A 21,310-nucleotide genomic window follows, 5' to 3' on the forward strand; every position below is an offset into this window, starting at 1 on the left:
TCTTATTTCTGCATCAATTTTGAAAGATAGTTTTGCAAGGTACATCAATCTGGGTTGGATGTTGTTTTCCATTAGGGTTTGAAATACTTCCCTCCAGGCTCTTCTTGCCTTGAGAGTTTGTGTTGAGAGTTCTGCTGTGATTCTGATGGGCTTTCATTTGTATGTGATTTGTTTCTTTTTTCTAACTACTTGTAGTATTTTGTTCTTCTGGTTTTTTTCTTCCAGGTTTCTGGGATCTTGACTATTGTATGCTTAGGTGTAGATTTTTTTTTTTTTTTATCATGGCTAGTTGGAGTCCTATATGCCTCACTTATCAGTATGCCAAATTCTTTTCCCCTGCTTGGGAAGTTTTCTGCCATTACTTCTGCGGACAGTTTTTTTTAATGTTTTTTGCACTATCTACTGTTTCTTCATTGACTCCAAGTAGTCTTATATTATTCTTTGCATCATCTAGCAGCTGGTGGATTGAGTTTTCATGGTCCCTTACTATTTTTTGAGACATTTTTTTTCCTGGTCACTAATAGCAATCCCGTCTTCCATGTCTGATATTCTGTCCTCACCTTGGATCATTATGCTGTGTAAACTTTCAATGGAGTTTTTAATCTTTTGGATATCTGTTTGTATCTGTTTTATGGATTCCATTTGTTTCATATGCTGGCATACCATCACGTTTCTCAACTCCTATTTATTTTTAATCTGTGTCTGCTCTAGAGTTATTAATCATGTCTTTCACTATGGGCACAATCTCTGTTGTTATCTGAGAAATTATTTCTGATTGCATTTTTTTCCGGATCCTCTTTCATTGCCAGTTCAGGGAGTCTAGATGGTAGAATTTCAGATTGTGCCATTTCATTGCCCCTTGGAGTTGCCTTTTGTGATCTGGAGTTCTGGTTTTGAATCTTGTTTATTTATCTTCTCATTTTAATTGATACAGTCTGCTGAGCCTTTACGAGATGACTCTTCTCACCTAGTGAGCTTCAATTCTCAACAAGCTTCGGAGAGGCCTTCTCTGTACTGATTACCACTGAACCAATTAGTGTTTCCAGAATGATGGCCTTCTGGATCCCTGCACTGGGCTATTGTCCACACAGGCTTCTAGCTAGGGCCTGCATGGCCGAGCCCCTGGCATCTGGGTGGGCTTCTGGCTGGGGCCTGCACACACTCACCGATATTCCAAATTATAATATTGTACTCCACAATAGTACAAATTTTATATGTCAATTTAAAACTAATGTCAAAATGAAGCTTTAGAGTCTAATTCTTTGTAACATGGGATGTACTTATCTGAGAAAATTCCATACCAAGAGCACTGCAAGATCTGACCTGTTAACCTTACATTATTTTTATTCCTATTATCATGATTTTAGATTTTATCAATATCCCTTTAAAAAATGTTGGCCTTTTAATGGCTTTTATGACTTTAAAATTTGTTTCTTTCAATTATCATCGTGTTTTCTCATATATGTTCAGTTGAGTGCTTGTTTTGCCAATTTTCTTTCTTTCTCCTTATAGGCTTCTTTCCCTGGGAACTTGCACTTGATTTTGGTTTTACGTCCTACCAGTTTTCTTCAACGAACTTTCACAGATATTGGATTTCGATTTAGTCAGGAGGATTTCCTGCTGAAATTACCAGTAAGAGTATTTTATGTAAATTTTTCATCTCTTGACTTCTCATGAAAACTTTGTACCATGCTGTTTGTTTTACATGTGCCCACAAAGCATTTAAAAGAATGTGAAATAAAATTTGCCTTCCAAAAATACAAATGTAAATATTCAAAAGCCTTCTGCTTATGCTGATAAAAAAGGAACAGATAAACCAATTTATAACAAAAAATTCCTTTTAAAAATGCATATGTTTGGGCTGGGGATTTAGCTCAGTGGTTTCGCTGCCTGCTGTGCAAGCACAAGGACCCAAGTTCGATCCCCGGTAACAACAACAACAAAAAATACATATGTTTTATATGTTATGTGTATATATGTGTATGTGTGTTTGTATGTGTGCATTATCAGGAACTGTTATTTTTAGTGAAAATGAGTGTTTATTTTATGTTTTTGAACTCCCATGAACTCACATCCTGAGATACTGCAAAGTACCATGTTCTTTATTTTGAAAAGATATTTTTATATGTTTTCATTGTTAGGAATAGAGTGCTCCTAAATCTTGATACTTTTGGAAAGATCAGTTTCTCCTGATACATTCTCACTAAGGACATAAAGTCCTTTACATTTTTGTAAGTATAACATTCGTTCACAAGCTGAGCCATGAACAGTGAAAATTCTTAGATGGAAGAGAATTAGGTGCTTTGGTTTCTATGGAGGTCAATGTTGCTTTCCGAGAAACGTTTTATAAAGAAAAATTGTTAATACCTGAAGCAGGTAGCACACACATGTGGGGCTTGTACAGGAGAGAATTGTTAGAACCAGTTATACAAGATAACTTTCTGGTAAATTTATGCTAAGTTCATTTTACAGTTTAATGGAGGGATGTCATGAAGGACAGTTAACAGTATCTTTCTTGCTTATTTATATAGGTTGTTATGCTGAGCTCAGTTAGTGATTTGCTGACATACATTGATGACAAGCAGTTAACCCCTGAGTTAGGCGGCACCTTGCAGTACTGCCACAGTGAATGGATCATCTTCAGAAATGTATGTTGCTTTTGCCCTTACTGTATGTAGAGCCTATAGTTCGTATTAGCCTTTACATCTAGTTCTAGAAAATTTTCCTCCTTGGGAAAAACAGATTTTTGGGGCTCCTAGTTTTGAAATACATACATAATTCAACCTCTTGATTTTCTGCCTTAGGAGATATCTAGAAATGATGAAGAGTGTCTGAGAATGGCCACTGAAGGAGAGGCCTAGGGAATAAGAGCATACTCTGCCCATCCCTTCCTGTGGCCACGTAGAAACAAAGGGTTGGGTTTTAGTTCCCGGAATTTCTGAGTTTTAGCTCTCTGACCTTGGACAATATACCCAATCTCTCTAAATCATAGCTTTCCCAATTATAAAATGGGAATAAGAATACCTTACCTCATAGAGATCTTCAGAAGACTAAATGAGATAACTAATGCAAAATGTCTGGTTCAGTGCCTGGTATAAGGCAAACCCTCAATAAGTGCAAGTAATATAATTAATCGCATCAGTCTGGTGATGTTCCTGAGGCAATTGGATTTGTAGCAAAGTCCTTCTGTTTTAGATAAGGGCCCTGTGCTTTCCAGGTGGGGGTCTGTGGTTTAAGTATCTTGGCTTCAAATTCCAGAGACATGGGAACCCTTCTGAAGGAAATAAGGAAGTTTCATTAAATCAGGTTTGCATTTCCTCATCCCTATTTGTCGTTCATCAGTTCATTTAACAATTCATTCAACAATTCATCTATTCATCCATATGAAGGCATAATGTCAAAATTACCAATACTGAGGCCAGGGATTTAGCAAAGTGGTGCCACCGCCTGCCTCGCAAGCGCAAGGTCCTGAGTTCAATCCCTGGTACCCCCCCCAAAAAACAAACAAACAAAAAACAAAAAATCAATACTGTATCTAGCCTTTAATAATCTATAAAGCCTATAGAAAAGAGCAGATGCCTTGAGCTGCATGGCAAACTGGTGGCTTATATGATCACTACATTTTATCCACTTTTCTGTGAGTGGCAATTGATTTTGTAAGCAAAATAAACAATACGACCTTACTTGCCATTTTAGAGCAATAGAGCCTTGGGGATGATGATTGCAGATCTTCAGCAGTACTTGCAGTGAATTGTGCAACACCTTGTTCCCTCATTCCCTTAGACTGTCATCTACTTTGGAATGCTAATGCTTTCCATAGAGGATATGAAATAATTGGAAAGTATCTTTATTATCCTTACCTCTCTTTCAGGAGTAAATTTATTATAAAGCAGTTTTGCCCATTGCAGAATTTGACAGAAGAAGGAAAACACTGTGATTTTCAAGAACATAGAATGCATTATTCAATACATGGCATCTATAGCAAGTAGTTAGTTTTTAGTCTCTTTTTTGTTTTTGTTTTTGGGCTGGGGATGGAACCCAGGACCTTGTGCATGGTAGGCAAGCATTCTACCACTGCACTACATCTCCAGCCCTCAAGAAATAGTTTTCATCAGTGTCAAGAACAAAAGTCTAGAGAGTTAGAAAAATGGCATTCAAGAAGATCCTTAACCATGTTTTTAGTTTCTTAGAGGCTTAGATGCAAAGTTAGAGCTGATTGCTAAGAGTAATACCAAATTTCCTTAGCAGAGGAGAGTTCAAAACATGTATGTTTGCTGTTTTACCAAAATAAAAAGAAAAATAATTACTGATATAATGGCAGAATTTCTGTAAAATAATCATTGGCTTTTTACAGGCTATAGAAAATTTTGCCCTCACAGTAAAAGAAATGGCTCAGATGTTACAGTCCTTTGGAACTGAACTGGCTGAGACAGAACTACCTGACGATATTCCTTCAATAGAAAAAACTCTGGCACTTCATGCTGAAAGGTATCATCTGTTGAAGGTATGTCTGGTACAGTGAACAAAAGTTTTGCATGATCTTTCTTTTTCTAAAAAGTTGTTTTGTATGTTCATTTCATACTGATTACTGCATATGGAAAGATAAAAGATATGTATATATTATATAAAAACTATAAAATACAATTCTTTACCAGAGATGCATATACTAGCTATGTTGAATCTAAGGGTTCTTTGTGTATATGGTGCATTATCTCATAAAATTGTTTATTTGAAAATAGACTATCTTAAAAATGCTTCAGAACAAGCAATCCACAGTCATTTTTCTTTAAATCAAATACTCATTCTCTCATGGAAAGTCCTTCTCATTCAGAAAACAAGGGCAAGAGCTTAGTGTTGGACAGATGTTCCGTTTTAACCCCCACCACAGATACAGTGTGAATTAGGAGGAGGAGCATTTGATGAGGAGCAAGGAGATTGCTTGCTCGTCCCCTTTGTGGCATGAACTAGCGTTATGACCACAGTTAACATTGCTCAGTTGATTACAAGCAATATATTTTTCAGAGTACTAGTACTTGCTGTCTTCCTTTCTTTTGTTCTTTTTATTTTTGTTTGTTTTTGGTGCTGGGGACTGAACCCTGAGGCACTTTACCACTGAGCTATATCTCCAGCTACCCCTTTCTATTTTATTTTGAGATGGGGTTTAACTAATTTGCCCAGGCTGCCTTGAATCTTGCATGCTTGACATTTTCTGTGGTAGACCAGGAGTGGGAGATTGATTTTGTTCTACTCAATTCTGCCTGGAGTGTTGAATTGTGAAGGATTTGGAGGTATGATTTTGATAATGGGGAAGTTCTTTCAGGGTCACTTTCCTCAAAAAGTGGAAAAGCAATCTCAACAAGTACCAGGTATCCAAATATCACTCCTTTCCTTCACATAGCAGTAGGTGTGCTGGGCACACTGGTAGATTCCGGCTCTATGTAGAGGTGACATATTTCAATTAAGAGGAGAGAAAGTGTGAATGTTTGAATCACAATCTAAAAGCAAAACTGTGTCTGAAAAAAGAAAGCTCTACTTCTTACAAACTGTGGTGTTGGACAGTTTGCTTATGCTGCTGTGTTTAACTTTCTTTACTTGTACAATGAGGTTGATGATGCATGGATGATACCTTCTGTACGTTTGTTGCAAAGGTGAAATGAGGTGTAGTATATGAGGGACATACAACAGTGTTTGGCACATAGTTGGCACTTTACAAAGCTTAGCTGGTTCTTTTTTGCCGTTCTAGGGATGGAACCCAGGGTCACAAACACACCAAGCAGATGCCCCACCATTCAGTGACACCCCAGCCCCTTATATCCAAATTTGAGGGGGATTTTGGACTTCCTTAGGGAAATCTTACATTACTCTTAGTTGTCTGAGGTCTATGTTTTTAGCTTACTCCAAGAATACAGCCTTCTAAACAGAGACATATGTTTCATTTTAATTAAACCCAAATGTCAAGTAAAATAAGACTTAAGGCAGGAATTGATTGGAAATAATAAATGATTAGTAAGAAAGATAAGTCATTGTTCCGGAATAAGCATTAAATATTCTTTGTAACTGTATACTTTCTGGTGTGGTAGCTTTTATTGTTTGACCCTTGGTTTATTTAAGCACATTAAAAATAGAATAAAATGGAACAGATTAGAACTTGTTACCAGTAAAAGGAGAGGCTACAAACAGCATGTGGTACTTTGGCCTGTAACAGTTTTATAAAACAATTATTCTAATCTCCATCCCTAAGGCCAGGGCTTCTAGGAGCCTCACAGCTTTTAAATTTTGTGGTACTGAAATGTGCTTTGACTTTCCAGATGCCTGTGAAGGCCGAAGGCCATTCTACCACTGGTGTTGCTATTCTGCCTGGCTTAGGTGTGTTTTCCCTTTGCTTGTGGCCATTGAGGTTGCATTACTAACCAGCTGATGTATCCTGTTCTCCCTCTGTACAGAATGATATTACAGCTGTAACCAAAGAAGGAAAAATTCTGCTGACAAACCTGGAAGTGCCTAACACTGAGGAAGCTGTCAGTTCACGTCTTGAACGTCACCGGCATATAAGTGGCAACTGGCAGACGGTTAATAAGTGAGTACTACCTTTTTTTGTTTAGAGTTCATTTATTTTATATTTTCAAATGCAGTTATGCATTTCTACCACAGTCCATTCAGTGTAAAAGACCTCTGGAAGCCTGAGGACTTCCCCGCAAGGCTGTCCTGCAGAGAGTAGTTATGCTTGCACAATGGAGTTCTGTGGTCACTGATTGTCTGCTGGACTATGATTGCCTTCCATTCTAAATGTGCAGACCAGGGTTATCTCCGACTCTGCAACACACGTTATTGTTTATAAGGAGTTCTTTGGCCTTTCTTCGTTCAGATTGCTGGCTCAAGTACATGATATGGAAACAGCTTTTGATGGATTTTGGGAAAAGCACCAATTAAAAATGGAACAGTATCTGCAACTATGGAAGTTTGAACAAGATTTTCAAGAGGTGAGTTCACACATTTCTTTCTGTATTTCTTTTCACTATACTAGAGGTTCTTTCTCCTTGAATATCAGAAACCCTGTCTTGTAGGATGCTCATACAAGGCTAGTGTAAGTAGACCTTAGCTTAGAATGAAGAAAACCTTTAGGAAAATTCCAAGGCATCTCCTCTTCAACTTATTTCCTATGAGAAAGTACTTAGGTGCCAACATGTACGATAGGGTTAGAGTTGCTCTCTACCTTGAGGTTTTTTATTCAAAGTTACTTTAGATATAAAGTATTCTCAGGCTATGTGATGACTTTCCAAGGAAATAATATATTCTCTCTTCTTGATTTTTAAATCCCATATATCCATGCTGACCTTATGATCTAACAAACTTCTTTTCTGATTCAGGAATTTGTTTCTATGAAGAGCCTGATAGCTGAAATTAAATCACGTCTGGCTCCAGATTATTTAAGGGATTGAAAGTATATTCCAGTTGGCCTCTTCTGGGCAGTCCATTGTATATTGTCAAGGCACATGGCTTTCATCCATTTCTGTTGCAGTCCTGTCCAAGCTCCTCACAGGCTGAGTACTTGATGGAGCTCACCAAGGAAAGCTTTCATTCCTTTTCTTGTATGCCTAGCTTACTTTCTTTCTGTGAATGGCTCACTTGCTATTTCATTTGTTCTAGAGGAGTTAGGTATGGGAGGACCACTGCTTTCTGGACAAAGGGCTTAGTTAATACCAGCCTTCTCCCTCCTTTCATTCAAACATCTTTTGAAATGCCATGTTCTCCATGATGTCTTACATAAAGAGAGAATAGCTTAAATCATTCTTGGTCCAGCCAGGTAAATCTGTCTCTCTTCTCCTTCCCTAACCGCCCCCCCACAAAATAGCACCTTTCTGAGCATACCAACTATGTATCTACTTATATGTCATTTGCATCCATTTGCATTCTTGTTCTGTGGTTATGTTTTGTTTCCTCAAGTCATTGCTGTCTCTAATCAGTATTGTTTATCTTACGTTGTAATCTCAACCCAGTCTGTGTCTCATAGTGACGGGCAGACATGTTCTGTGTAAACATTGAAGCTTACCTTTTTTACAGAAATTATTTGTAAATTTAAATTTGCTGAAAAGTTACAAACATAAGAAAAATAAAAACGTCTATATATCTTCTCCCAACATTAACTTAATATTTTACCTCATTTATATGTGTGTGTGTGTTTGTGTATAATTTTTTTCTGACAAATGACATCTTTTCTGACCCATTGAGAATAACTTGTATATCTTTTGGCCTCTTTCCCCTAAATGCTTCTGCTGTTTTCTAATAATAAGTATATTCATTCATATAACCACAGTACAGTTATGAAATTTGGTACCTTTAACAACAATGCAATACTTTTACATTATCTACCATCAGTATTCCAATTCTGTCAATTGATTAAAAAATTTCCCTTATAACACTTTTTCTTTCAATGCATGATCTAATCGAGGGTCTAGTATTACATTAAGTTATCTTGTTTCTTTAGTCTTTTTGAATATAGGACATTTCCATAGTCTTCCTTTGTCTTTTAAGACCCTAACATTTTGAAGAACAGTCTTTTTAAAATAAGATTTCTTCATTTTTAGTTTGTTTGACATTTTCCCATGATTAGCTTAGTCTATATCTGACCAACCAGAGTGCTACATACTGATGTACCCTTCTCAGAGTATCACATCTGGAGGTGACTGATGCCCACCTGTCCCTTATTGTTGATGTGGATTTTGAGTAACCAGTCAGAGTATTGTTGAATTTCTTTACAGTGTAGTTACTCATTCTCCACCCCTTGTAAGTAGTAGAAAATATGTGAGGAGAAAATTTGATGAATGCAAAATATCTTGCTCCTTACGAGAATTTCCATGGATCTTTTGCAAAAGGGAGGGAGACCGAGAGGTGGAGGAAGAGGGGAGGGAAGGGAGGGGAGGGAGATGAGAAAAGAATGAAGGTGTGTTATGTACGTGTACCAACTCCCCAAGAGGAATGTAATCATTATGTTCTGCAAAGTAAAATGAAGGAAAAGAAAATTACCCATAGATTTAACATCTGTTAGTGATTCTTTCCTGAAACAGTCTTTACTGTGGGGTGGCAAAATGATGATTTTCTAACATTTATCCATCCTTGGTAGGCATTGTGCTAAAGCAAGTGCCTTCTTTTTTTCTCATTTATATGTTTGATCCATAGATTGTTCATAGTTTATAATTTATTACTGTTCTTAATTATGTTGGTATTCAAAGCTGGCTACTCTATCCTTGTATGTCCCAACATTTGAAAAAAATCATTTTCTTTCTTTTTGGCATAGAGGTATTGCAAGCTTATCTTGTATGTCTTCTGTGTTGATCTCAGAAACAGACATTTTCCTGCGTGACCCTGTCTTTTTTTCTGGGAAATGATACTAAAAATTAAGATCAGAGTTCTAGGTGTGCTAATTGCTTTCAGGACCATTCGCCATAGAGCTGGGGAGTGTATATGAATGCATATACAGTGCACATATATACGTGTACACGTGTGCAAACACACACCCACATATTTGTGACTGCATGTGTGCACAGTGATTTTCTATAAATCAGAAGTACACCGTGATATCTCAAAGGTTGCATTTTAACAGATTATAGCTATTTCTGTGAATAAAATAGCTGAACATATTTTCCATATGTGTAATTTTTTCCTTAGTAACATTCTTGTTTTATAGCCTTTCCTACAAAACTTAATTGTAAAGAGAAAATATATAATAACTTGTATGTTTTTAAAACCTGTGTATTTCCTAATTTTAGCTTGTGACTGAAGTTGAACTTCTGTTAAATCAACAAGCAGAGCTGGGTGATGTAACAGGGAATATAGCCCAAATAAAACAAAAGCTTAAACAACTGGAAAGCTTAGATGAAAATTCTCAGGTAAGATTACATTTTAGATGTTTACTGTATTTATGGAGTATAATATTTATGTTTTGGGGACTAAGTAGTACAAATGCCTATCATGCTTTGTCTCTCATCACATTTGATATCGTTAGCACTATGACACTGGTCTAAATTCCTTTTTCTTCGGTGTAGCCCTGGGGTGACACTGCAGGTGTGTCAGTAGTTGGCAGAGTGGAGGCAAGGCTGCTTAGGTCATTTTGATGCTCATTTTAAATATGTTAGAAGTGCTCGGGTCAATGATGACTGTCATGGGATTTCCAAGGCTGAACGATGTAAAATACATTAGTTTTCATCTGGCACGTGTGTACCTCAGTTGATACATGTAGTTCTGTTCTAAATCTTACATACCAGGAACAATAAATCATGTCTCCATTCAGAGTAGAATAGGATGGTTTCCTTGCAGTTTCTGTAACTAGACACATGAGAGGTTCTCAGGGGATCTTTTCTGAAGCTAATGTTGCAAGGGTAAGCCTTTTGCAGCCTGCGGAAGTATGATATCACATCATTTTTAGGCAATGTATCTCCTCAGTTCTATTTGCTTCTTAATTATTATTTGCTTTCTTTCTTTAAATCAGGATCTATTAGCAAAGGCCCAATTTCTGATCTTACATGGACACAGGCTTGCAGTAAATCACCATTATGCACTGGACTTAATCTGCCAGAGGTGCAATGAGCTACGTTACCTTTCTGATATCTTGGCTAGTGAGATCAAAACAAAACAGATACAGCTCAGCAGGACCTTCAAGATGCATAAACTACTGCAGCAGGTAGTATGATGGGAAATGATCCATTTCTGAAAAAGACTATAAATTTTTTCCTCGGTCCTCTTGGCCTGACGTATCATTTGTCCTTATGCTTTTTGGCATACATGTTAACTTCTTAGAGGTTACTAAGGTCAGGGTCTGATTATAGCTCTAGATTTAAATTTGTAATAAGTCTTCAGGACTGAGTTTGATTATTATTTTTCAATCCATCTGCTCATGGAAGAGTCACGATAGTTCAAATTCTGTCCTGTGTTGTGAACATCAAGACTGTGGTGGTGATGTCTTCCATTCTATGTTGAGTATATCTCGGAAGACTCTATTAGAGATGGTTTGCATTCAGAGCACCTTTCAAAGCCTGGTGCACATTTTGCTGAAGCCCAAAATTCCTTCTGCATTTCATAGTACAGCACAAAAAATTATGATTTGAAAATATTCTCTATGGCCTATGGGTCTGAACCCTGTTATAATTAGGTGATGAATGGAAAGGTGACTGTACACACCTGTTCTTGTCGGGGGTGTGTGAGATAGGAGGAGCACTTACACACATCATATCTGAGCATAAACATTTTAATTTGTACATCTCTTTTTTGGGTAAGGAAATCTTTCTTATCGATTGCAATCATTAGGCACTTATATGACACTGTATTTCCTAGGAGTTTCATATTTCAGATACTGATTCGGGGAAAAAAACATACAACTAAAGTGTTGAGAAAATGGTCAGACTCCTGCTGCAGAAGTAATTACTTGTTATGAAATAAATTCAGTGCCTCCCAACCTTGACTGTACATCAGCAATACCTGTGGAGCTCTGGGAAAGTATAAATGCCTGGCTTATGTCCCAGAGCTATGGAATCAGAATTTCTGGAGGCAGAACCCACATATTTTTAATTTAAATAGCTCTGAAAGCAATTCTGATTCACAGAAGCAAGGGCTGATGCCCACTCTATTTCCTCTTTGTTCATTCTTTTTTTTCTTTTCTCACTAGGCTCATCAGTGCTGTGATGAAGGGAAATGTCTTCTAGCTAATCAGGAGATAGATAAGTTTCAGTCTAAAGAAGATGCTCAAAAAGCCCTTCAAGATATTGAAAATTTTCTTGAGATGGCTCTGCCCTTTATCAGTTATGACCTGGAATCACTACAGTATGAATTTGATATAATTTTATCTCCTGAACTCAAGGTAGGAAGCTTTTATCCTAAGAAATAGATTTTTAAAAACTATGCTTAAAATAGTGCGAGAGTCTTATGACCCTTCAGTAACTTTAGGGCCTCTTGCATGTACACAGTCCTCTTTAAGGGTGAGAGGTGACAATAGTGCCACTGTCCAGCATTGAAGAATCCAAAAATATATTTTTCTTTTTGATCTTTGACTCCATTATTTTCAAACTCGTCCAGCATACTACACACAAGAAAGGCTCAGAAGTGTTGTGGGATGTTTGGGCTCCTGTTAAGAGCACTCTACCTCAAACATCTTTCCTTTGTGCTGCAGTGGCCAGCTGCAGATACTACAGGAGCACAGATCTGGCTTATGTTCTTGGCTTGAGAACAAAAAGGATAAAGAAAGGATCTGGATCCTCTTGGTGAAAGGGGAGCTGGCAGAAGTTGGTGTGACTAGGACGGAGAGCTATAGGTTAGCTCAGTGTGGTGCCCTTGGAGATGCCACATGGTAGATAAGAGCATCTGTGATGCTATTTGCTGATAAAATGTGTAGTCAACCCTAAGGTTGGACCAGTATCCAAATCCATGCTTAGCTGCACATCCTAGGGCAACAATGGCGAACCTTTTAGAACTTTCATGAAACAAACAGCCCGCTGCAGCATGAATGCCATAGGCTCACCACCGTCTAGTGGATGCATCAGAAAAATCGGAAACATGATTGTACTTATTATCCAAGTGATTCTCTGAAAGCAGCCAAGCTTAACTCTAGCTGCCTCAAAGCATCTAGGAGGGGCAGAGGATATGTTATCCAACGTGGCTCTGAAGAGCCCTTTGCACCCTGGAAAACTATAAAGAGTGTGCTGCAGGCAACAAAATACTGTGACAGTGTTCACTTGATTGTTGTCATGATTTAGTGGTTTTCTCCTGCTAAATAGAAAAGAGTACTATGCCCTGTTTTCTGGCCAGTGAGGGCAAATCACTCTGTGCAATGACCAATTTTGTGACTGCTTGATAAATTTCTTCCCCGTGTTGCTTTGGTTGAGATCTTGGTTTCCTATACATATTAATCTGCTTTTTGTTACTTTACTAAATTTCATCTAATTGTATTTCAACTCTAAATTGATTTGTTTTTGTCTGAGTCTGAGAACTGTAACAGTTTGTTCTGACCTGACTTCAGAAAATATTTCATAGAATTATTATAAAACCTACAGATTCAAATCCAGACTGTACAGCTCAAGCTTGAAAATATTCGAAGTATATTTGAGACCCGGCAGGCTGGTTTCAGCAACGTGACAGATAAGCATGTGAGGCCAATCCAGTTTGTGGTACCTATGCCTGAAAATGTGATCACATCCAGAGTGCCATTTTTTTCACCTAAACCTGGTAAAATATCTTATATTCACCTTCTCTGTCTCTTCTCATTTTGCTCTTGTTTACTTTGTTACTCTTTGATGTAAGTGCTGAATTCGTTCTGCAGTCCTGATGAACTGAAAGCTTCTTTTAACATCTTTGGTCATGTTTAAATCACATTGCCCAAGGCAGCAATCAGATTGAGGTTTTTGTATAGTTCTAAAATGTGGTAGTAACACAGAATAGTGCACGATGGTGAACATTTCAGGACTGAGTATTCTAGCTTTAGAAATGAGTATGCAAATTTTAGCAGTGTTGAACTCACACTCTTTTTCAGCAGATGGAGGAAAGTATGTGAAACTGATGTATACATATGTGTGGATGCACACACATAATTATTAGAATAACTAGAACTCTAAACTCTTATTTGGTTCTTGTGCTTCTGATGTGTGGATGACTTAAATAATAGGATTTAAATAGGATTTAAATAATAGGATTCTAAATAGGTGCTGGTAAACAGAATAATGTTGTTGGTAATTTTTTTTTCTTTTCTTTTCTTTTTTTGTTTTGGTACCGGGGATCGAGTTGTTGATAATTTCTTATTACAGAGTCCATTTCCTAATTTCAATCTTTATAGTCTATTTTAATGATGTAATAGCCACACTCTGAGTTCTATGGGGAAAAAATGATCCTTGTACTGGTGTTGAACTACTCTGAAAATAAGATATACCTTTTGCCGCAAAGGTTTCTTTCATCTGTCTTTCAAGCTTCTTAGTACAGAGTAATTTGGATTTTGAGGTCATAAGTTAGTGGAATTGGTAAACACAGGACTAAATTTAGATTCTAATCTAAAATCAGGGATGTCACTAGTGTAGGGGAACTGCTTTGAAATTCGGAGAATTCTTGAACCTGGGATAATAAGCCACAAAATCCTTCTCATTGGATGCATGAATCAGATTTAAAGGAAATAATGAGAGCAGGTAATCAGACTAAGATGATGAAATTTTTAAGTAATAGTTATGAAATATATATGTATACTCAAAACTACCAACAATGATAAATTAATGATGTTGACTAAATTGAAGGTAGGAGAAATGTCAAAGATACTGAAAAAATGAGCAACAGCAACAAAAATAAGGGAATGAAATCCAATAGCTATGAAAGGAAAAATAGAACAGATCGATATTTCTGAGTAGCTCAGTGGCACAACACCTGCCTGGCAAGCGAGAGGTCCTGAGTTTGATCCCCAGTACCAAAAAAAAAAAAAAAAAAGTTTATTTCTAAGCATAAGATAGACTTCATTTAGATTTGTTCCTCCATCGGCTGTGTGACCTTAGGCAGTTCACTTAACTTCGCTTAGCTTCAATTGTCTTGTCTGTAAAATAGAGACAATAATGTCCACTGACCTCAAAGGGCTGTTGTGAAGACAAACGGAAAAGAATGTGCAGAGTACAGGAAGAAGTACCCAGTGAACTGGACTTTCCCTTCCTCCTGGATAAGGCTTCTTGCTTAGTGTTCTGAAAGGTTAGCTCCTCTGGAAGTGATGCATCCCAGGATGAGGAGCAGGGTTGTGAGCAGACTGACTGTCCAAGACTCACTCAGGTCATGAGTCACCCAAAGAAAATTTTGTTTGGTATCATTTCTTTTTCTTCTCCTTTTTCTCTGCTATTCTTATTTAATGGCATTACACTTTCTTTCTGCAGTGGGAGTTGGATACTCTTTCTTTCAAGCATGTAAACTTTTTTCAAAAGGTACCCATTTTTATTATATTTCTTATCATCAGTACATTCTTGAGTTTGTGTACACGTGAAAAACCAGTTTGGCATCTAAAAACAGCAGAAGTTCTGCCTGCAAGTGATTTTTTCCCTTTTTATTTTTTTATAGCAACCATCCATTACTCTCTCTCAGGATTGAACCTACCTTGGAAAATGGCTATATGAAAAGTAGACTGTACTTCTGAACTTAATATCTCTCATAAAAGAACTACTTAAAAAGAAAAAAGAAAAACAGTGATGTTAAAATGAATCAGGATTTCTTTCATTTTAGAATCTCCCATGCCATCCGTAATCCAACTATTTGTTGTGGACTTGCTTCAGTTTAAGAGTGCTTAATAGGGCTGGGGATTTAGCTCAGTGGTGCCGCCGCCTGTCTCGCAAGGGCAAGGTCCTGAGTTCAATCCCCGGTACCAAAAAAAAAAAACAACAAAAAACAAAGAGTGCCTAATGTATGTATGAAGCAGAAGGCCTCATAAATAAATGGCATGGATGCACAAATGATTGACTCCATTACCCATCATGGTTTGTAAATGAAATCAAAGTGTTACTTATGCTACAAACCTTGTTCATTTTACCCTATTGCTCTGTGTGTAATGGGAATTAAAACGATCTATTCCAGACCACTCTTTAAGACTTTTAATTGCCAAAGCAAATATATAAGATCTGATCAAATCCAAACATGCGCTAATGTTTCATGAGAAACGAGTCAAACTGTTTTTTTGTTGTTCTTTGTTTCTGTTTATTTTTTTCTTTGCATTGAATAGAATCTTGCACCTAGCACAGAGCCTGGCAACTAAGAAGGTGTAATAAATATTTGTTGAATTAACAGAGTGCAGAGGGAAGTTATGGAAGGACATTGCTGGGGAAGGATAAAATATAAAATGGAACTTGAGCTCCGAAAACTGTATCTCTAGCTTCCACTTGATCTTAGCCAAAAGGCCGAGAAGCCATATGTATCTCTGGATTAGATCTTTCTGCTAAGTTTAGCTTATAAATTTGTGTTTACGATGCACCTCCTTGAATTTCCCCCAGGAAACACAGACTCAGCATAGCCCGAATGACCAGCCTCTACTGCAAACACTCTCTTCCCCATCTCAGTCAATGATGCTACGATCCCCCCGCTTGCTCTCCTCCTCGCTCCTGCCCACCTCAAATTGGTCAAAAACTTGTGTGTCCTGTGGATCTTTGCCTTCTCAGTGTCTGTCTAACTCTTCTCTTCTTTCCATCCCCACTGCTTTCCTGACCACCACTCTGGGGGTCTAAGTTGAAGTCATCTGTGCCCTTGACAGCTGCAGTAGACTCTCTGTCTCCCCATGCTCCCTGCCCACCTTTCCTTCCATTCCTTCCATACCTTACTCATGTTTTGGATTTAGATAAACTATCTATCTCCGGAGCACTCTCCCCCTCTCCCTGTCCCCATGCCACGTCCTCCTTATCCATCAGATTTCCTGTCTCTAGGCCACTTCCTTCAGGTAAGCTTGGCCGTCCCGCCTCTCCTCCCCTGCACTCCAGTGCAGGTAGCCATTCATCCAGCATGGTAACAAGTCTCCCATGTCTCCTCAGCTTTAGTGTAATTGCCTGCTCTCTGTCTTACTCGCTGGACTGAAAGTTCATCTTCATGTATCTCCAGACACAGAGCTTAGTGTATCGTATAGACCCGCAGTCGTTTTGATTATCTTTACATTGTTGAAAGAATGAATGCATCTGCCTTACTCTTCAGAAAAAGGTGTATTCCTCATAAGTCGTGTGTATATTCTTTTGGCATCTCAGTGTATTTGGGAAGAATTAATTAGTAAAACTAACTATTGTTCTCAGAATTACCTTTTGTAATGGGTTCAGATCTATGTATATCTGTTCCTTTAAAATAGGGCACATCACTATGAGGAAACTAATTTTATATGGTAATTCCTGCTAAGTCTAATACATACTTATATATGATTATATAAGCATAAGGTTCATCTATAGTATAGGCGAATGCAGTATACAGTCACTATAAAAACACATCCTTTTCGTGAATGTGCCTGACAAAAAGTATATTTCTTCACACAGAGAGGGGACCCCTGTACCCGTATGGGTGACTGCCTTTTAGTGGTCCCGAGAATTAGGAATTTAGCTGAATCTTTGACTGGGCCACATCCTTAGGTTTTTAGAAATATCTGACTCTTTGCTTAATAATACAGGGGCTCACCTTGGTAAGTTTGGCATTGAAAAAATAAATAGTAGAGTTTTGAATTTTGATGAAGTGGGGTTTTTTTTGAGCATTTTAGCATGCTTTGAAAATATTTTGTTTACTGGTTAGGAACATGTATTCCGACAGTAGACTATATGGGTTTAAATACCATCGCTGCTTCTTGAAGAAGAAACTAACATCAGTTCCTTATCTATAGGATGGGAATAGAAATTACCTACCTCATGGGGTGGGTTTGAAAAAGAAAATGCATCCACAGGGCTTAAACCAGTGCCTCATGTGTAGTAAGTGCCAAATAAATGTTAGATGCTCTAATCAGTAGGTTGAATATTTGGGTTTTTTGAAAGTCTTTTGATTTGGTTAGTCAGTGAGCTACAATCTAATTAAATGTTTCTCTGTCAGAATGAACACTTAATTCTGCAAATAATAATGAACATTAACACCTAGCTCTGTGCTTGGCAAGTAAGTGAAAGAATGATGAGAGAACAGAATCATGCTCAATAAGAAGTTGAAATTGTACAGTTAAGTCTAACCAATCACTGTCTTCTATAGCATGCATTAAAAATACTAAACATGTTGAAATATTAACTATTTAATACATATGCAGGTATTCAAGTGCTAACTTTAATTCTGGCTTATAATTCTTTGACATTTCTCTACTAGGGAAGAAGACATGGAGACAAAATCAGAGCAACTTAAAAGTAAATATCATTAATTAATTCAAAATTGTATTGCTGCAGTTACACAATTGATATAGGTGCTTAAATCATAGTTTTTCATTCACTACACTAATATTGTAAATTTAAAAGGTTATTTCATCTAGAAGAAAAAGCTGCTGCTGCATTGTGTCTAATTGCAGTACTGGCAGAAAGCCAGATGTATGAGAAGTTTTTAAGTCCTGATGCAAGATCAGAATCATTGCTGTAGAACATCACATATAAGTTCCAGTTTCTCTTTACCATCCCCCTCCTTTGTAAACCTAAGTAATGTCACCTCTTTCTACAGAAGGACCTTTCCTCCATGAATGAATCCAGTCCTGTAAGTATAAAACAGGGTCAGAGGCCGGGTTCTAATAATGGACCACACAGAGGCTAACCATGGACTCAGAAATGACATCCATTCATTTCTTGATATATACAGTGGTCCCTCCTTATCCTTGCTGCCTCTCATAGTTTCAGTTACCTGTAGTCAGCGGGGATCCAAAAATATAAAATGGAAAATTACAATGAGAGAGAGAGAGAGAGCGACAGACAGAGACAAACAGACAGAGACAGAGAGACAGACACAGAGAGACGGAGTACATTCACATAATTTTTAGTACAGTATATAGTTATTATTGTTCCATTTTATTGTGAGTTACTGCTAATGTCTTACTGGGCCAGATTTAAAAGTTAAACTTTTCATAAGTGCATTTGCACAGGAAAAAATATGTACATGTAGGGTTCAGTACTGTCTACATCTTTCCACACCTGTATTTCAGAAACCTGTTAGGAGTAAATGGTACACGCCTACCTGATAAGTGGAGTATGCAGTATTTTTAGTAACTATAATATGAAGATGATAGTAATTAGTGTTCATTCACCAGACATAACAAATCAAAGCACACCCTGCAAGAAGGAGTATAACATAAGTGCCAAGCCATGGACTCTGACACTTGCCTCATTACTTATTAAGCATGTGAATTTGACCAGAATACTAAGCATCTCTGAACCTCAGTTTCCCATTCTTAAAATGGAGGAAAAACCACGATAGCTTTTTAAATTGCTGTGAGGATTGGTTATAAAGGTGTGTATTAAGCACTTAGGATTGTGCCTGCATAATATATAGAAAGTAGTATAGAAAGTAGTAGTAGTAGTCTTCCTTTCTACATGTATTTGTAATATGTAGGTCGCATTTTATGGATATATTATTTAGCTGATAAACCCTGAATTTCACTTTGGGTTCTGGTTGTCATAAAGTAATGTTACATTTTTTTGGATGTCAGGCTTTTGGAAAGCTTAACTATTCATATGGCTGAGATCCCAGGAATATATTTCAAATGCTTCTGCAGAGGATTTAACCATAATAAGTCTCATGCAGCTGACTCAATAGACCAGTCCAAGTCCTCTGAAGTCTGCAAAATAGGACAGCAGTTTAGGATCAGGGGAGCCATTTGTAGCAACAGTTAACATGTGACACACAGGAGAGACATACAAATTACAGACATTTTGAGAAGGAATAGAGGATTCCACATGTCTTACTAGCCCTGGAGTTTATCATTAGATTTTATTGCATTCAAATTTATGATAATACCACTGAGTCATTAGGAAAAAGACCAATTATGTTGTATGTCCTTGATTGAAGAATTCAAGGATGAATGTAATATTTTCTGCAAGGGTTTCCACAGAACTCATCAAGGCCAAAAAGCTGTTTTTGTTCTCCAGTGAATAAACTTTAGTTATTGAGAAAAATCAACTTTTTATGAATTAACTTCATTTCCCAAAACTGTGAAGTAAATGAAAATGTATAAAATAAATTGCAATTTATATCTGAAATCTGTCTTGCTAGGTAACTCAAATTATTTATTTTACTAGTACTATATGTATCAAAATTATTTTTGGAAAAACACTGCATTATTTTTCAATTTATCTGCAGAGTTAGGAGCCAGAGTAAACTTAATTTGATCTAGATGTCCTTGAGGAAGAGCTTTACCCACATAAACACTAATTTGACTCTTATTTTCATTATTACAGATAGAAGTGGTACATGATTGTCGGGAGAAGAGGAGCCCTCGCCCATCCTCCAGTCTGGACAATGACAGTAGCGTGGCTATTATAAAGAAGTATCCTTTATTTATTAACATAAACTCACGTACTCATCCCCTTGGTTCAGTGCTCACGGCCAATGTGCTTAGAACTTTCATTTTTCACAATGGGGTCCTCCTGGCTGTGATTAAAAGGACACTAGGTGATGTGTCAGAATTCTTGGACTTAGTCCTGGCCAAGCTATGATCTATTTATCATAGATAAATTTGAGGAAAATTAACCCCTTTCAGAATTTTTATCTCTTCTTTTTTCTCCAGATTGGAAAGGAAAATGAAAGGTTGTTTTTTCAGTGTTATTGAGGTACAACTGTCAAAATTATAAATATTTAGGGTATACAATGTAATGTGTATGTTGTGAAGTCATTACGATACATAGTCAAGTTAGTTAGCATTTTTATCACCTAACCATAGTTACCTTTTTTGTGGTGAGAAAGCTAAGTGTCTAATATCTACTTTCTAAGCAAATTTCCAGTATGTAACACAGTGTTATTAACTATAGTCACCATACTATATGTTAGATGCCCAGAAATGATTCAACCTATAAGTGAAAGTTTATACCCTTTGGCCACATCATCACTTTTTTTAAAAATAAGAAGGGAAAATGAATGAAATTGTCAAATCTACAAAGGATTATGTAGATGCTATTTTGTAGATGTTAACAATGATCATTGCTTTGCTTTTACAGTATTCCATTAGTAGTCTAGTTTTAAGAATAGTCCCCCCTTTTTTTTTTTTTTGGTACCGGGGATCAAACTCAGGTCCTTGCACTTGCAGGGCAGATGGCGGAACCACTGAGCTAAATCCTCGGCCCTAAGAATATTCCTTTTTAAAATTTCATACCACAGGGTTATAAATAGCCAGCGTTTTACAGCAAGTTGTATAGACATACACACATTTTTTCAAAGATTTTTAAATGTTAAATGTTAAATACTTTAAAATGTAAAAAAAAAAGAAAAACAGGGTCCAAAGTAAAAATTTACTTGAATGGATTACTTTAATTTAGGGAAAAGAAAATGAATTTAAAACATAATGACAGTTGGAAACCACATTGAAAGGAAAATGTATTTTATTTTATAGAGACAGTAGACAAAGTTTTTATAGAAAGTTAAGTATGATCTACATTTGGGAAGACCAGGATAATAAATCTAATTCATGTTTTAGAAATACTCAGAAAATTACTGAAACCTCAGTCATTCAGGAATAGGTTTTGTTAGTTTTTAGCAAATTGATTCTTAATCTTAGTGAGCTAGAAATATTTTTAACTTAATAATGACCCTTCAGCATCCCCCTTTATTTTTTTATTTTTATTTTTTTCCCCTTTCTTTCAAATGTATCTAAAGAGTCTTGTGGGTAGTACTTATTCTA

General features: G+C 36.9%; 1 protein-coding gene across 24 annotated transcripts in view; it reads left to right on the forward strand.

Moving 5' to 3' along the window:
• Positions 1-21,310, forward strand: part of Mcf2 (MCF.2 cell line derived transforming sequence) — a 106,787-nt gene that overhangs the window by 64,684 nt on the left and 20,793 nt on the right. For 6 of the 24 annotated variants that reach the window (XR_002388656.2, XM_021242527.2, XM_021242524.2 and 3 more), the window contains 13 exons: positions 1,513-1,632; positions 2,532-2,648; positions 4,355-4,504; positions 6,444-6,577; positions 6,866-6,980; positions 9,768-9,887; positions 10,487-10,678; positions 11,660-11,851; positions 13,041-13,212; positions 14,883-14,930; positions 17,806-17,843; positions 18,148-18,180; positions 19,875-19,963. Coding sequence is in view for 23 of the 24 variants with exons in the window: in XM_021242527.2 (XP_021098186.2) it covers positions 1,513-1,632; positions 2,532-2,648; positions 4,355-4,504; positions 6,444-6,577; positions 6,866-6,980; positions 9,768-9,887; positions 10,487-10,678; positions 11,660-11,851; positions 13,041-13,212; positions 14,883-14,930; positions 17,806-17,843; positions 18,148-18,180; positions 19,875-19,963 (1,520 nt within the window). In the remaining variant the exon portion in view is untranslated. The remainder of the gene's footprint in view (positions 1-1,512; positions 1,633-2,531; positions 2,649-4,354; positions 4,505-6,443; positions 6,578-6,865; positions 6,981-9,767; positions 9,888-10,486; positions 10,679-11,659; positions 11,852-13,040; positions 13,213-14,882; positions 14,931-17,805; positions 17,844-18,147; positions 18,181-19,874; positions 19,964-21,310) is intronic. The other 18 variants (XM_021242531.2, XM_013078695.3, XM_087202146.1 and 15 more) reach the window with 9 other exon arrangements.

This window comes from Heterocephalus glaber, unplaced genomic scaffold (assembly GCF_053883595.1).
Source record: "Heterocephalus glaber isolate CG9 unplaced genomic scaffold, H.glaber_assembly_v1.0 deba00001764, whole genome shotgun sequence".
NCBI classification, from domain to species: domain Eukaryota; kingdom Metazoa; phylum Chordata; class Mammalia; order Rodentia; family Bathyergidae; genus Heterocephalus; species Heterocephalus glaber.